Source organism: Hetaerina americana, unplaced genomic scaffold, assembly GCF_022747635.1.
Source record: "Hetaerina americana unplaced genomic scaffold, ioHetAmer1.1.p SCAF_10, whole genome shotgun sequence".
NCBI lineage: Eukaryota > Metazoa > Arthropoda > Insecta > Odonata > Calopterygidae > Hetaerina > Hetaerina americana.
This window is the reverse complement of record NW_027286070.1, coordinates 58,903,289-58,920,111: the sequence shown is the minus strand read 5'-3', so window position 1 is coordinate 58,920,111 and position 16,823 is coordinate 58,903,289. Positions and strand designations below refer to the sequence as shown.

General features: G+C 33.3%; 1 protein-coding gene across 2 annotated transcripts in view; it reads right to left on the bottom strand.

The window, feature by feature from the left end:
- Positions 1-466: 466 nt before the first annotated feature.
- LOC139698878 (uncharacterized transporter YutK-like) overlaps positions 467-16,823 on the bottom strand; it is a 29,611-nt gene continuing 13,254 nt past the window's right edge. The window contains exons 2-13 of one of the 2 annotated variants that reach the window (XM_071597837.1): positions 12,825-13,003; positions 11,900-12,068; positions 11,604-11,772; positions 10,972-11,125; positions 9,036-9,233; positions 8,799-8,960; positions 7,209-7,302; positions 3,762-3,921; positions 3,473-3,641; positions 2,691-2,849; positions 1,709-1,889; positions 467-576 (exon numbers count right to left, since the gene is read on the bottom strand). In XM_071597837.1, the coding sequence (XP_071453938.1) occupies positions 485-576; positions 1,709-1,889; positions 2,691-2,849; positions 3,473-3,641; positions 3,762-3,921; positions 7,209-7,302; positions 8,799-8,960; positions 9,036-9,233; positions 10,972-11,125; positions 11,604-11,772; positions 11,900-12,068; positions 12,825-12,986 (1,869 nt within the window). In that variant the 5' untranslated portion in view covers positions 12,987-13,003 and the 3' untranslated portion in view covers positions 467-484. Of the gene's footprint in view, positions 577-1,514; positions 1,890-2,690; positions 2,850-3,472; positions 3,642-3,761; positions 3,922-7,208; positions 7,303-8,798; positions 8,961-9,035; positions 9,234-10,971; positions 11,126-11,603; positions 11,773-11,899; positions 12,069-12,824; positions 13,004-16,823 lie in introns of those variants that run through there. The other variant, XM_071597829.1, reaches the window with a different exon arrangement.

The window sequence follows — 16,823 nt, the reverse complement described above, 5'->3', positions numbered from 1 at the left end:
TAACACCTGGTTCAAACTGTGCAACAGGTTTTTTAATCATTCTTTCACTCACCATACATGTGTATTTAAAAGTATGTAGAAGCCATGCTTTGGCAAATATCAAGTAATTACCCTGAGATGATTGAAACCATGCTATAAGTATCTTGATCAATACTCAATTTTAGACTGTCAATCTACTGATTCCACTTATTGAACAGTCAATGGGGAGTCCTACAATTATATTGAATGAATATTTAATATTTTCTAATAAGAAATCAGTTTACCTCATTAAAAGGGTAGATTATTGTCAGCCAACTGCATGAGTGATGGAAGTCATTATACATACACCATTCCAAATAGTAAACCATCAAGTAAATATAGCATTTTGTAAAATACTTTATTTGCAATAAATAATGAAATACAAATCTGTAAATCATAAAGTAAAAATAACATTTTGTAAAATACCTTATTTACAATAAATAATGAAAGACAAATTTTTTTACTGTCATGGTGAAATACTGTTGGGGGTTAATGGTGTAGTAACATTAGTGCCTCCATAATGCACTCCACCCAGAATGGAATCATCTAAAAGGGTTCCTGGAATAATGACAGAAAATCAGTATCAATGGAATGTATACTTATACTTTTACATATTTTTACAAAATCATCATTAAAATAATAATGTGAAAATTGGTGTATATGGATATGCATTTGTGGTGTCAACAAGATCTCAAAGCCTATAAAAGAGCAATGCTTAATATGGTCTGATTTAGAAATGAAAAGAGGTCAGTAAAAGACATATCAAGATAAGTATGCCTAATATGATTCACCAGTTTGTTATTCAATGTCATGAGTAAACTTCAACTGATCAGAATCATTAACTAGCTGACTGCCTACTCTGTTGGGATCAGACTGTATCCCAAATTTCAAGAATAGGGTATTTATTGGTTACTTGCTGACCAACTTTACTTAATCGATGAATTATTTCATGACAATCTTTATCACATTTAAGATTTTATATTTATATATTAAGTAATATTTATATTGAAGACATTTAATATGGTTCTACTATTTATCAAAATGAATAAATTATAAAAATAATAATAATTAATGAAGACATCATCCAGATGTGACCACAAATTTAGCTGAAAAAGTAAATGTACTCCTTACACCATTAGACTCTCATTTCTGCATGCTAAGGTTAAAAGGCTTTCTATCAATCAGAATCCTATTTTCATTATTATATCCAATAACATTAGCGCTTTTACAAACAAAATACCAGCCTTAAGAATACCATCAAATGGAAAAAGGAAAATTCTTGGCTTTAATCTGAAAAAATAATATTTTTGTTCAACTCACAAAAATACACATATGAAAAAGTGGGAAAAGGAAAATAAACTCATCAGTTTCTGTTTTGACTATATTTCTATCTGTTCAAAAAGATTGACATTCAATGGAAAAACCATCCCTAGATATTTAGATGTTTTGAAATTCCTGATGCAGAGAATGCCTTGGGTGTGGCCTCAAGACAATTAATAAGAGGTAGCCTCTGAGGCCATGTACAGTTATTATTATCAAGTATCTTTCCACTTTGCAGTTTACTAAGGTGTGAAAAATCCACAGAAATTTATGCTCTCACCCTCATAGACAGTTGGGATTACCTGCATGTCTAAAATATCACAAAAAAAAATCACCAGCAGTTGCATGAATATCATTATTCTCACATTACCTGCAACACATGCAGTCAGGAAGCATGTAATACTTCCAGCAATGAATGATCGCAATGCCAATTCTGTAATATCACCTCGTCTCTCTGGAGCCATGGCAGTCAACCCTCCAATCAAAACACCCAATGACCCTGGATTGGAAAAGCCACATAGGGCATATGTTGCAATGACCTCTGATCTTTTCTGAAATAAAGTAATTTTGCTATTCTTCATCAAAAGAAACATCAATACTAAAATAAAATTTCTAAATTATTGTTCCATTTTATATGGGCATGATACAACCACCAAAACTTGCCCAATGATCATTTTTCTGGGCAGCAACATTGTGAATGCCTCACTGACACAGAGAAGAGGGTATCTCAGGGTTATCCCCATTACCCCTTCAAATCTTTTACCCATACAAGAGTCTAAAGGTGGGTTTTTATTCAAGTACATGAAGTAATCCAACTGTTTTTCTTCCAATCAGAGGGATTTCTTTGATTGATTTTCCGGGAGATATGAACAAGCAACAATAATCATACTATATTTAACCTGCATTTTTCAATCCCATTTAGATAACTGAAAACCCAGTCTAATTTGTAATACAATTTACAAACTCGGTTGACAAATATCTCTACAATATTCCTGACCAGTAAGTTCATACTCTTGGTTTATAGCAATGGTCATAGTCTAGTTCATTAATGATCAATGATTTTGCTAAACTGATATTTAATGTGCATATTACAGTCAATGTTCATGGATTAAAGCCAAAAATTAATGTAACACTGAGCACCATTTTTAAAATTTTAATTGAGCCTGTATAGTTACTCCTTTTTTACGTGTCTTATATCATGTTCACAACACCACCCATCTAGTATTTTTGTACTATGATCTTTGGGAAAATAAAAAGCAATAATAATAGTTTAAAGTAACCATACTGATTACAGTTGGGGGTTCATTAGGCACATAGCATACAATTTTTTAATTACATATTCAACTACTTACCGATATTTGGCCTTCTTTTACAAATTCAGATAGCTTCTCATAAGCAACAAACTCATTTACAATGGTTTTCAACCCCATTAAGGTTGCCACTTTATCACATTCCGCTGGGGCTACACCCAGTAGCCAAGCCAAAGGGATGAACACCTTGGATAGGATCCACTGAATAAGATAATGCAGCATTTTAGTTAAGGACTTAATCAACGCAAATGATCCCCAGTGGAAAATACCTACAAAATACTCAGCAATTAGCTGCTGAATAAGTGCCTAAGCAACTCTGTAGGATCTTCCTCTTGGGATCAACTCTGCTAATTTAGAGATAGTAATCAAAAGAGCCTTAATAATCTCTGAATCTTTATGATAACACACATATTTACACACCATGCACATTTCCCATTGTCCATGCTGATATTAATAAAACTGTAATTGCATGGGAAATGATAACACACATGTGAATGGTGCATATCATATAGCACAGGTAACAAGAAAAATTTTAATGCACAGAAAGTATATATGCGTATTGCCTAACAACTGGGTTAACTCTTGTCTGAAGTGTTACTTGTGCTTGGTGAATCAGTCTATTAACGTTTTTCTGAGGGAAAAAAATTCATAATATTCCTTTTCGCAAATCACTATGGAATCCTTGCATGGAAATAAACATTCTAGATAATGATTCACTAAGTATTTACTTCATGCATAGGAAAACTGCACTCTAACTTCTCAAGCTTAGTAATATCAAAAGCTCTAAAATCATTTCATTTGAATATTGATTCTAAATATTTTACCTCAAATGATAGCTGGGGAGCTCCAACAAGTCCTCCAAACCAGGATATTACACCATTGAGAAATGCTACAAAAGAGATAAAAGCAATCAAATTTGCTATTACACTTTGGACCAAAGCAATAGCACTAATTGCCCCAGAGGCAGCTGCATCAAGTACATTTGACTCATTCCTGTAACATAGGTAATTTATCTTCATTATGATTTAAGACGACAGGAGAATATATACAAGTGACAAATTATTTAACTAAAAACATAGTCAAAAAAGGCCAGTACTATTCATTTTTGCTTACCCCTTTGACATTTTTATGTCAGAGGCACCTGTTTTTGTTTTCTCAGTCTCCGGATAGAATAGTTTCGAAAAGCATAAAGCTGCAGGCGCTGACATAACAGAAGCCGTAATGAGATGAGATGGTGAAACCCCAAAACTTATATATGCTGCCATGACAGATCCTAAAAAAGTGTTTACAATTACTTCAGTGAGGTTTACCTAGAACCTGTACAAACTATGAAACTGTTAGCAATGACTAGGTAATGATTTGATTTTTAAGTGATAAATTTTGAATCAAAAATATTAAATATTCACATGGATAAGAATTCTGAATTATTTAGGAGCATGCAAATATGTCAATGGTAAAAAGGAAGCAGGCAAGATATTTTATTTTTTTGAGTGACTACGTTAAACATAAAAGGGCAAATATTCGAACTATTTTAGTGGTAAAAGGGAAATGATAAAACTTCATCCCTAAGTAATCACAGCTGAAACATCAATGCAAAGAAATGTATCAGGAGTTCAGTTGGACTGAGAAATCATCTCCACTTATTATCACTAATGCATTGACCAAATGAAAGATATTGCCCCAGAAAAATTTACCCATTGAAGCACCTTTATTGGCTGAGGTTGGCTGATACCCAGGAAACTAGAGGTGTGTGATGTCTTTTCACATTTATTCAATGACTGAAAGCTCTATATGGCTGAATTAACACTGTCTTGCAAATCCAATCAACAGTATTAAAGGTATTTCACATGCTTTGGTTAATAGAAATGGCGGAATTTCACTCTTGAATTTTGAAAAAGCTTTCCATTTATGAATAATGCAATGCAGAGGACTGCTGTACTGTTCATTTGTCTTAAGTAGTCCTTCCTCTTACACCTAAATAACAGATCACTCATTACAATGAAACATCATTTTGCACCACAACAAAACCCCCCTCCCACTTACAATTCCTTAAAAGGTCTAACAAATTTCCATAGTGCAGGTAAAATACATGCATGCGATTCTTTACTAAATATGATAGGCACCTAGAATCAATTGTATGCTCTGTGGCTTGGTTGAATTTACTCATGGTGATTTAAAAAAAACACTTCGTAGTTTTTCTCACTCATTTATTAGATAATATACTTAACCAATTTCAACATTTTCACATAATTGTCAAAAGTACTTTTGATAATGTGAAAACATTGAAAGTGATTTAATTTTTTAATAAATGTGAAAAATTACTGTTTTTTAACCATTATGATGGGCATCTAGTAAGATTATTTACTATTATTTGAGAGTATCTGCAAAAATTCTCCAAGAAAGATATTAAATATACATAGTATTACACAAATACATTTGACTTTTATTAGCTTAAATACCATGATAATAACTTAAGGAAATTGTACTAATAAATTGCACGCTTTGTGGCAACATTGATTATATTTCTCAATATTGTTATGCCACATTTCATCTTCTTCAATTAGCAAGGGTGGAGGTGATCTGCAAAAGTATTCCATAATCTTTTGAAGAGTTACAGATCTACCACCTCTAGAGGAAATTGATAATGTTTGAATTTTGACTTTCAACTGTCATTATGATTGATCAGACAATCAAAATTGATACCTTGAGCAGCTTGAATTATTGAATTGAGAACTCAAGTTACGAAAAGAAAAAGATCTGGGGTCATATTCATCAATGCCGTGGGATTATCTTAATATAGCCCAAAGTGCATTAATTTTTTAGCACTGTCTTTGTCTAGAAAATGTCAACGAAGAATAAGGCGTAGAATTGCTCATAGTACAATGAATGGGCACATTGAAATGTTCTTGAGCTTTGAATGAGGAACTCTACCCTCACCTATCAAACTAACCCAGTCCCATACTATTCCTGAAAAATAAAGTGATCTGGGATATTTATTTTGGTTATTGCATTTCCAAGGAGAGACTATCCTGGTTTCATTGTGGATGGAGAATGAAAATTGGTCCTCAAAGAAACTTGACATTGGATTTTACTTTGCTCTCATATATTTATATAAATGGAGTTAATATGTACAAGCTAATGTGTCTCTGTTTTCAGCTTATCATACAATATTTTACACATCATGGAATTATTTCAAATGTATACAACAGGCAATTTCTCAATAAATGCATCAATGACATAGGACATTGTCTGGTTCAATTACAGAGCTCTACCATTCCAAACAATTATTCAATCCATTTCCAAAAAAAGCTATTATCTTTCCTGTTTCATTGCAGTATTAATTTAGATCCAGTGGTTTAAGTAAATGAATTCATAAATGTGATACAGTGGGCTAGTACCTAAGACTAATTGCTCAAAGAGATGCATATAAAGTACTGTTATTGCAAAGCTTATATGTTTATAGTCAACAGCAATTTTGGGTATTATAACGATAATAAAAATTTATAAAATATTAGCATGCATTTTCACTTATATATGTACAAGAAATATGATCTTTGTAACAAGAGGATGAGTACGGATTTGAGCATTTAATGGATAAGGAGAAGAATAGAGGAAGTGAGTAAGACAGAAAGAAAGAAAAATGACTGAATTTCAAAATTGTGGCAGGAGAGAGGAAGCTTCTAGCAAAAATTCAAATGCCTGAGACAGAAAAAGTGGATGGAGGAAATATTTAGAGGTAATGGAATGTTAATGGATGTAATAGTAGGAAGAATGTTAGGTAAATGAGGAAAAGGAAGGAAGAGAATAGGCTTTTCAAACAGTATGAAGCACTATAATGTATGAGGAACTTAAAAGGAAATAATCTGAGCAAACAAGAGGAAGTCTATTCAAAAGAATACTTAACAGTTCTTACCTACCATGCAAAACATGCTTATAGTAGGCCGGTTATTAAAGTTTAAGGTGAAAAAAGATATCATTCAAATTGAGATATGGTGTTTTATTTCTAATTCTGTTCAACAATTGTCTAATGTTCGTTGGCTTTTTTTAATTGACTCGATTACACCCATAACAATTCCACAACCACCTCTGGTTATGAGCATACAATGCAAATTAGTGATCAAAGAAAACACATTTTGACTTGCATATCCTTCCTACCTTGAGGAAAAATGCATATCTTAAAAGGGATAGTATTACTATGCGCTAAACAAATTACATTGCACCTAAAATTCATAGTAATGGTCAATCCTTAATTAAATTTTTTAAACCTCATAATGAAGTAAATTTCATTAAACGCCTGAAGTGGGAAAAGCAGGAAATAGTAGTTCAACTTCAGAGCTTTCCAGTTAATTTCGAATTTCTTTGCTTTACCTTAAGGTTCATATCCAAGCCAGTATGGTTATTCAGCCAGATTTATTACATTATGATGTGCAACTTATAAATTTTTCATGGAAAGCACTCAAAATAAATAGCTCATTTTACAAAATAATACCTATATTTATGATATGTATACTTAGTTCTGCTAATTTTATTCATTATAAAATACTGAATTTATGGAATTACCTGCAATTGTTGCAAGTCCACCGGTCATAATAGCATGCAATTCTGATTTTGTGAGAATTCCTATGTATGGTTTAATAAGAAGTGGCGACTCTGTCTAAATGAATGAAAAACTTTATTGGTTACAACATTTGAAAATGATGTGAGGCATTACATTTGACTTACAGAGAAAAATGATAATAGTAATAATAGGCACACCGCACAACAACAATTGAAACTAGGGTTATAAAGATCAAATATGACTGTTAAGAGAAGGGTACAGAGATACACAAGAGAATAAATGCATTTGTGCCTGTCAGGGCTTCCCCAAGTACTGCACCATTAACTTGCTACTTGGCAGCACTAGCAGTTATTACAATGATTTTTTTTTTAATTTTCAAAGGAATGCGTGTGAAAACATTTGATTTCCATCATCATTATTATTCTCATTCTATAAAAAAATAATTTGGAGATTTGCAATGTCACAAACTTGCTCTGCGTACAAAGTGCAAGTGTAAATTAATAGTACAAATGGAATTTACAAATAAATAACTGCATTTTCATACATGTACTTAAATAAGTTTTGGCTAGAGCATGCCCCATAACAGGCCTGAGCAGTATAACTGAAACTTCATTATTATGATTGATTGTATAGGCTAAAACAAAACCACAGTAATCAACCAGAGGTTGTCTTAACAGATGAGGGTAGAGCTGACCAAATACGAAGCCCAATAGCATGAAAAATGCATACTACAGGGTAGGGGGAGTTCGTTTCAGGGTGTCACCTGTAATTTCCCAATAAGATCTGATACCAAAAAATTCTAACAGAGCTTTCATAAAGCTCAGGGTTCCCACAGTCATCATCAAGAACCAATCCTAGGCTCTCTGGCCAATAAACAAGTGTTTAATGGATTGAAGAATTTTGTCCCAGAATTAAACAAATTGGAATTAAAAGCTATGATACTAAAAATCCTTTGCGAGCCATACCAAAAAGGACATGAATTGTACACCCATAGATGTAACCCAGTAAAATGTAGTCTATGTGGGAGTGCATGTGACAAAGTGATATTTCAAAAACCCTTTAGAAATATTTCAAGATGATTGTTTTAAGAGGAGTTACATGAGACATGATTGTTGCATCATATCTCAATCTTCTCTGCAGTCATCATTTAATAATAATTTATTGCAGAATAATATACACCAGTTCATAATAATTCTACTAATTTTATAACTGCAGTTCAAGGGTTTTTGCTTGATGTGACCCTGAGCTGAATGGCTAACAAAACATCAAAAAATCCAGAAAAGAGAATTGATTTTTGAAAATGGGCATGAAAAAAATGGTTTGCACATTTGAAGGTGCTTCACCAAGCAACTAATATTTTAATAATTAAATTTTCAATTGTTCATAAATAGTGCTATGTCTCTTTCTTTCTGTGGATTAGAGTGAGCCCCCCTTGGGTTTGAAGACATAATGAGGTGGCTTGATTATCTCGTCTTGCAACCACCTAAAGGCCAAGTTTAGGTTAAACTATACCTAGCTCTAGAGGCTACAGACAAGCAGACCTATCAAATGATCAATCAACAAAGGCGAGAGTGAAATTTTGTCCAACTTACCATTCCAACAAAAATGCTGGCAGATGTGTTGACTGATTCGCAGGCTGTTGTACCCAAGGTCTTCTGAAGAATAGTCCCCAATTTCATTATAATCCACTGCATTATACCATAATAATATAGGATTTGGATGAAAAAACTGAAGAAGAACATCGTAGACAATACCTAAGCATAAATGAAATGTTATAATAAGGCCAAGTAACAGGGTGGGTATAAATGCACAAGATAAAATTCTCTTACTTGAAAAGCAAACACAGCCTTATCAGTCACCAAAAAATCGCTATAAACCATCCCTGAACCAGCATTTGTATATGCTAGAAATGTAGTGACTTTCTGACCAATGCACTGAAGAATTCTACGACCAACATCCCATCGGATAGACAAAAGTCCAAAACCATATTGCAGGGAGAGTCCCCAAACAACTGGGCGCCAATTAACCTGCAACACAATACAAAACAATCATCATTTAGTTGAAATGACCTTGCCTTGGAATGAAATTACCTTGGAATTATTGCCAGTTAGAGGGTTGACACTGGTTGTCTCAGAAGTTTACCCCATAATTTCAAACCAGCCAGCAAAACAATATAAATATTTAGCTGCGTGCATTCTTGCAAATTTGTAAATAAGAGCATTTCACTTTCGCGTTACAGTTCAATCTTCCCCTTTGGTGGTCTTAAAGCCAAGATTCAAGCAGAAGGAGCCTGGCACAATAGGTTGTGTGATTATATGCGCTTCATTTGAAATACATAATCCGCATAATCATTGCATGCAAATGCACAACCACCAGTTACAATAATGTCCGTTAAAGATGGATAACAGCAAGAGGTATACGTTAAGATTGTGAAAAGTGTTCAAGTCATGATATCGACCAAGGTATAAAACCTCTTCATTTGTAAAGCTTCAATAAAGACACTATTATATTTTATGCTGATTTCACCAAGTTAGGTGTTTTGGAAGGTTATGAAATGTAATAAACTGCTAATCCATGTGCATTTATACTCATGAATTAGCCCTATCAATAATATAATTAGCGATAGTAACTTTATTTTACATTCTAACTGATCTACCACCATCCTTACTGATTACTATCCTTCTTGTAATCATTACAAATTATTGAAATCCCAACTATTATTTCTTGCTCAGACATGATTACAAATTACACTCTATGCTATGAAAGAGATGAGAGGATGTCTAACTTATTCAGTAATTTTTCATTGTGTTGCATAAGTGGGCATGATAAAAGAATTTATAAATTGATATATTCCCGGCAAATGTACAAAATTATAGCTATACCTAAATAGTCCCAGACAGCTACCAACTAATTTCAATCAACCATTTGATTGCTTTATTACAAATGAAAACTCCAAAGAACAAATTCATTCATAATGGCAATTGCTAACAGAGTTGATAAAACATGACTACAAAATATTATAAATACAGTAATGCAGAAAATATACTTTGTATAAAAAACTTTAAAATGTACAGATATCATAAGAATATAATATACAGGCATGAACAATTTTGTGATGCATAGCACAGTTTCAGACAAAAGAGGTTGCCATTCAGTTTGTAATTATGAAACTACTCTTTCAGAGGTTTATATGGTTAATGAAATCATAAGCATTTTAAAATTAACTCTAGAAGCAGTTAAAATAATTCAATCAGGGGCATTTGCATTCAATCTAATGATTTTGTCTATAGGACTGTTTCACCTTTGATAGAGCCAATTTGAAACTGAAAAGAGTTGGTACTATATATGTGATTATAAAAATTCATCTTTTCTGATGGATGGACAAGTTATTGAAAACTTGAATTTGATTTACATAAGAAATCTTATTTTTTAAATAATTTTTCATAATTACCAAGTAAAATGCAGTTAATGAGTTATTTTTTTCAATAGTTACAGCATAAATATTGAAAGTAAATTTATTGTTCAAATGAATATGAGTATCTTTGAATGAATCTATATTTGTAAGAGTATAACTTGATATTGTGTAGTCTAATATCTGAGGAAAATAAGATCTAGAGGTTCTCATTACCATACACTTGCTAAGATTGAGAGATATAGGTATTATTTCTTAAATCCCATTGATATAGGACCTTTATATTCTATCTAAATCATTCTGATGCATATGTAACTTAGGGAGTATTGTAGCAGAATATAATTTCTTTTTACCTTTGAAGGATGCCGGGAAAAGATGAATCCAATAAGCAGCAGGACCAGGAGACCAAGAAAGGAAATCCACCGCAGTCTACTATCTTTGGCATCCACAGCAAGGTAAATAATTATAGCACCTAGGGGAGCTAGGTAAATTGCCAATTGAAATACCCTGAAAGTAAAAACAAAAGAGAATAGTAATTCAAGCATGCTCAAGACATCTTATATTAATAATGCATAATATTTTAGAAGGTTGTAGAGGACATATTAACATAAATCAATTAGGTGATTTCTCTGTGTTTTCACATGTTCTGATTATAGACATCAACTTATGTAAGTTAATCAATTATTGCACAATAAGGGAACTTGCTTCCCTGATACTATCATACTTCCATATTCCTATATTTATTCTAAATGGTTCATTACTATTTTAAACCAGCATATGGTCCATGGGCTCCATGCACACCCTAGTATATATGTATGTATGGAAATAAATTAACCAACATTGTGTTTCTTAAAGCCCTAAAGTAAAATCTATTAGGTAAGTAGGTATTTACTTAATTTTAATTGCCATGGGTCTCAGTTTTCACAGGAATTTGAATAAATACTTGCACCACCTGCAAAGTAATAAATTAGATATAATTACTTACTTCAACCTCCAGGCTTTTGTCCATATTTTCTCAATGGGATTTATGATTATAGGTGTTGTCCAATCAAAGGCATGGAAATGCTTAGCTACTGACATCAGCAAATCTAATACGATTATTCCAAGCATTAGCCATAGTAAACCAATTCCATTACACCAGTCAATGTGGCCTGCTGCAATGGATTATTGCCAAATGTGTAATTCCATTTTTATTATGGTATGTTAGGCTCCTATTCTAAATGAAACTTTATTTAATTTTAAATCTTGAAGGAGGTACATTAGAAGCAGATTGCAACAAACCTGAGTTATGGTTCCAATAGATAGATGCTCCAATTCCATATGCTGCTACTAATAGATATAATACTACCACAAGTATTCTCTTGTAATACTTCTTACTGATGTCTAATGCATCTTTAAAATATCCAAAGTAAACTAAATCAAATGCATTATGGTTTTTCCTCCTTCCTCTCTGAAATTACATGAAAAATTCTTAACAAAAGTCAGAAACCACTATTATTGGATAAATTCATGAATTTCTTCCTATTTTTATGAATACACAATGCAAGTTTGATAAATTTTATTTAAAAATAACCCATTTCTAACTTATTAAACCCAGCAAAATATTAGGAATCTTACATCAAACTCATTATAGAGCAGTTATAATTTTAGAATTTTCATTCATGTGACTATAATAACAGGAATGGATGTAAAATAAACCGTAGTGATACTATAAAGCCAGCACATCCAGTAAATTTTATCTTGAGAAGAGGTTGGAGGATTTTTGTACAATGGAGTGGATCAAAAATTTTTGAGCTCAGGAAAGCAACTTAGGTAAATCTCCACTTTGGGTAAACTCAATGGAGTGAATTGCTTGAATTCACCAGAATAATCACTGCTCTTTGTAGGAATGCCCCCCTTTTTTCACCAGTTAATGCCTGTGTGTTGTATGTTAAGGAAAGAATAAAATATTATGCAAACTAAATAAATGGAAAGAATAAAATGTAAACTAAATAAATCTGACCATTTACACTGTTTTGATATTATTCTTAATTTTCCTCCACTTCATCTTGAATTGTTAATGCTGATAATTTTGACTCATTGATGCACCATTTGATAATAAAATAATTATGGATGGGAAATTTATCTCTCAAACAAGGCAAAACTCATCTTCCAGGTACTTTATGCTATTGATGGAATTGAATGATGCATTTTTTTCAACACTTACCTTGTTCATATCATTATCATTATAGTCATTTTTCATTGTAACATCTGGTATTGAATGCATTTCTGTATCTGATGTTTTCCCGGCAATCTGGTAGTTGGATAATGACCCATTTGGCCTTTGATTGCCATCTTCAACGAAACCAGGATTTCTGTTTCCTTCCATCAGTTCAAGATATTCCCCTGGAGGAAAGAAAGATAATGAAACCAAAATATCAGCTAGAGAGGACTGGGTGTTTAATTTTAAAAATGCCTTCATTAAATACTCATGGCAATATAACTATTATGTGATGAGCAAGATTTCACAGGCATTAGATAGTGTGGCTTAATCTTGTTGTTTTCATGCCTTTTCTTAACTGAGTCACCCGTAGTGATTAATTCTGAGGTGGTTTGTAATTATAATGGTTAGATTTCGAAAAATGTAACCATTGTCCATATTCTACTCATGGTTTTCAGAAAGAAATTGCTCCTTTTTTATTTCACTTCCCTAAAATGTGTTTTTAAACTCTATTTTGATACAATTCTATTCTGCTTTCAGAAGTATGTAACTCTCAGTATCTAAGCCATAGGTAACTCACTCTCAGTGTCTATGGCTTAAATTTCAAAAACAACGTTACTCCAAAACCTTGTCTTTTAAGTGTTAGTCAACTATAATTTCACCTCTTAACCATGTAGCTTACTTTGCCAGCTAGGAAAACTTCTGGTTATTTGCATTTCAATGTATAAGATGATGGTTGAAAAACTTTACCTATAAAAACAATTTAGAAATGAGCTCGTCACTGAGAATCTGGGGTTACTTTCAAAATGTTATCATAAGTAATGAGTCTGTACTTGTTACATCTGTAGAGTTACCTTTAAGAGATGTAATCGATATGTGTAACTCATAACAAATCTAGAGGAGTAACTGTAACTGAGTCTAGTTAATTGTTTTGGTATCCTTTCCATCTCTAGTAAGAGCAATATTGTTTAAAGAACTTTATTTTTAGGGTTGATGGGTCAATGCAGTACTCGCTGGAGTACTGAGTCCCTTGGCGTGCACATCCCTTCAATAGCTTCACCCTTTATCCATGAGGCACCCTTTGAGAATGGTACGATGTTGTTTTTGGTCTTCCTCAAGAAGTCTCTTTCCCTAATTTCCACATTCCTTTACCCTAGAATAAACAGTCTTGAAAATATCATCAAGCTGTTCCTATGATAATTCTACATCAAATCTTTCTCCCAGCTTGATGGTTGAAAATTTACCCCATTTCTCTGTTTCTCCCACATAATGTAGATTAACCGTGATCTTGGGGCTGTGAGGTTTCAAAGTTCTACCCATTACAATCAATTTTATATAATCTCATGTTTTTCCCACTCACCACCAGAAAAAAAATGTTTGATGCAATACAAGACTGTGTTAGTTCAATTTTCATTGTCATTGTGATCCTATGCTTAATATATTAAAAATAATACTTACAAGTAATATTTACTTGAAGTTTGTTCTCTATATAACCCTGTTTAATTCTCACCCCAGGAAGTCTTTGCTCATGATTGTATCGCCTTTTGTTTTATCAAAAACTAATTAAGAGAGGCTTCCTAATCAAGGTATTTACACTTGCAAAGCTCTTTGCTATGTCAGGAAATATGTTTACTTGGCACCGTAAGCATTTTTGGAATCCAAATTCTAATGCAAAGGAATTCGTCTGTTTTCCTTTTATCAGCAAAAAGCATAATGTATAGCAGAAGGAAGTAGAGAGGTGGAAAAGAGAGTGAGAGTAAAGAGATTATTGGAGACATTTGCAGAAGACAGTAATGGATGGAGTATATTTTGAGAAGTAGTGGGATACTTTAAATAATTTCTATGAGCTAATAACTCCCAAGTAAACCAGAGATTATTTTTAGTTTTACCTATAAAAGATAACACGGAACCAAGATGGTACAACGCGGATGCTAGAAAGGCATTACGACCCCAAACGCTATGTCACGCCAAGATGAAAAATATTAGGGATGATATCTCTAGCGACAAAAAGAACGAGATCACTTATGATCACAAAATATTTGGGGCGAATGCCAAGAATGAATTTCAGAAAGCGTTAAGGGAATTCAAAAGGAAAAGGTTAGCGGAAAATTTGAAAGAGAATCCCAAAGCATTTTGGTCATATATCAGAGAAGTTCAGGGAAATAAGTCAACTATCAATTCTCTCAAAAATGATAAAGGAGAAAGAGTAACAAGCTTTTGCTTGCAAATTGGAAAAGGCTACCTTAATAAATTCCTTCATTCAAAGCGTCTTCAGTAATATCTCACAGAATATCCCCGATAGCTTATCAAATCGTACCGATCAACCGATACCCAAAATTCAAATCTCATGTAATGGAATAGAACGTTGGCTGAAAAATATTAAGCCTAATAAATCCTCCGGGGCCGATGAAATGTCCGCTTGTATATTTAAGGATCTAGCATCGGTAATTGCGCCGTATCTAAAAATAATATTTAGCACGAAAGTACTGATCTTCCGTCTGCCTGTTGGGTACTTTGTTTCCATTATTTCTTGTTACTATTTCCTTAAATGTCTCTTTCTTCATTCACTCACTTCTAATTTTACGTAAGTTCGATTGAATTTAGGCATATAGGGCCGTCCCAACTGATGGCCATTCAGATCAGGTCACAATTTACGATGATAAGCTCAGGTCAGAGTAAAAATTGGAAAGGTAAAATCAGGTCAGAGTGGCCGATATCTAAAACACAAAAAAAAACCGCTAAAGGTGACGTAAAATTTAGCTGCCACAATATTCTTATTAATCTCAGTCGCTCATTACTAATCTCACTCACTCACTCATTCGCTCCCGGAAGGAAGGTTAAATTAAAGATTAAATCTCTTGCATAAAATGGAAGGATATCTCTTTAGCAATTTCGTGGCAAATTTATTATTACTACGGTCACGAGGTCATGACAATAAAGTGAGACAGATTAAGTGTAGAACATATTAATTCAAGATACTATTTTTTCCACGAACGATAAGGGATAAGAATAACGTTTTCTAACCGCGGTAGGGGTGGAAATATTCGGGTCCAAATTAGACCGGTGTGTATTCACCACCTGCTACACACCCTAGCGGTGGCTTGCAGGGTATTAAAAAAGAAAAAAAAATGCTTATTTGCATAATTGTAGGCTAATGTCATCTATCCATGCACAACGCTGCCTCTGTCTGCTTGTCGTTCTTGAATGCCAAGTGCACTACGACCGCTTCACGACTCTCATGAGAAAGAGTTAAGCAATACGTCTGAAATTGGATATATCACTCGCGATGTTTGCTCATTGACATCTTGAATGGAAGTATCTCGGAAGAAAGTAAACGTCAATAAATATATGATTAGACCATACATCATCAAAAACTACCAAAAAAAGGGGAGATATGAACAGATTGCGGAAGGTAATGTTTTAAAAATAACTGACTTAAGGTTGCATCCAATTTATATTGACTTAATTAGTCAGTCATATTATTGGTTTTACAGTTAGATTAATTCCCTGTAACTCAACCAACCACCACAGGTAACAACCCGGGTGGTTTGCTTTGATTGATGAGGGAAGAGCTTTCCTGGCGCTAAGCCCAATGGTGTGTGAAAATCACACACCAGAGTTTAGAGGGATTCCTTTCCTTATGCCATCTATGGTTTCTCAGAACATTCTGGTACCCGGAATCGAACCTTGACCTTTCGGTAAGTAGCCTATTGCTCTACTTACTGGACCATCACTAGAACTCAACTTAAAAGTTTGTTTCAGAGTTTTTTGTAAGAGACACTCAAATCCTTAAATCCAGGGCTCTATCAATTGACTCTCGAAAAAATCCCATCAAGCATCATTATTTATGAAATGTGGGGCGAATTTGACTTATTATTCATTCAACCATTTAGTACTGAGTTTTAGAGCTGTTATTCAATTTTAATTTTCTTACCCCGCAAAATTCTATTTTATTTTGTGAGAAAAATAATGAATTAAACTCAAAGAAGATACTAATTTTGTGAT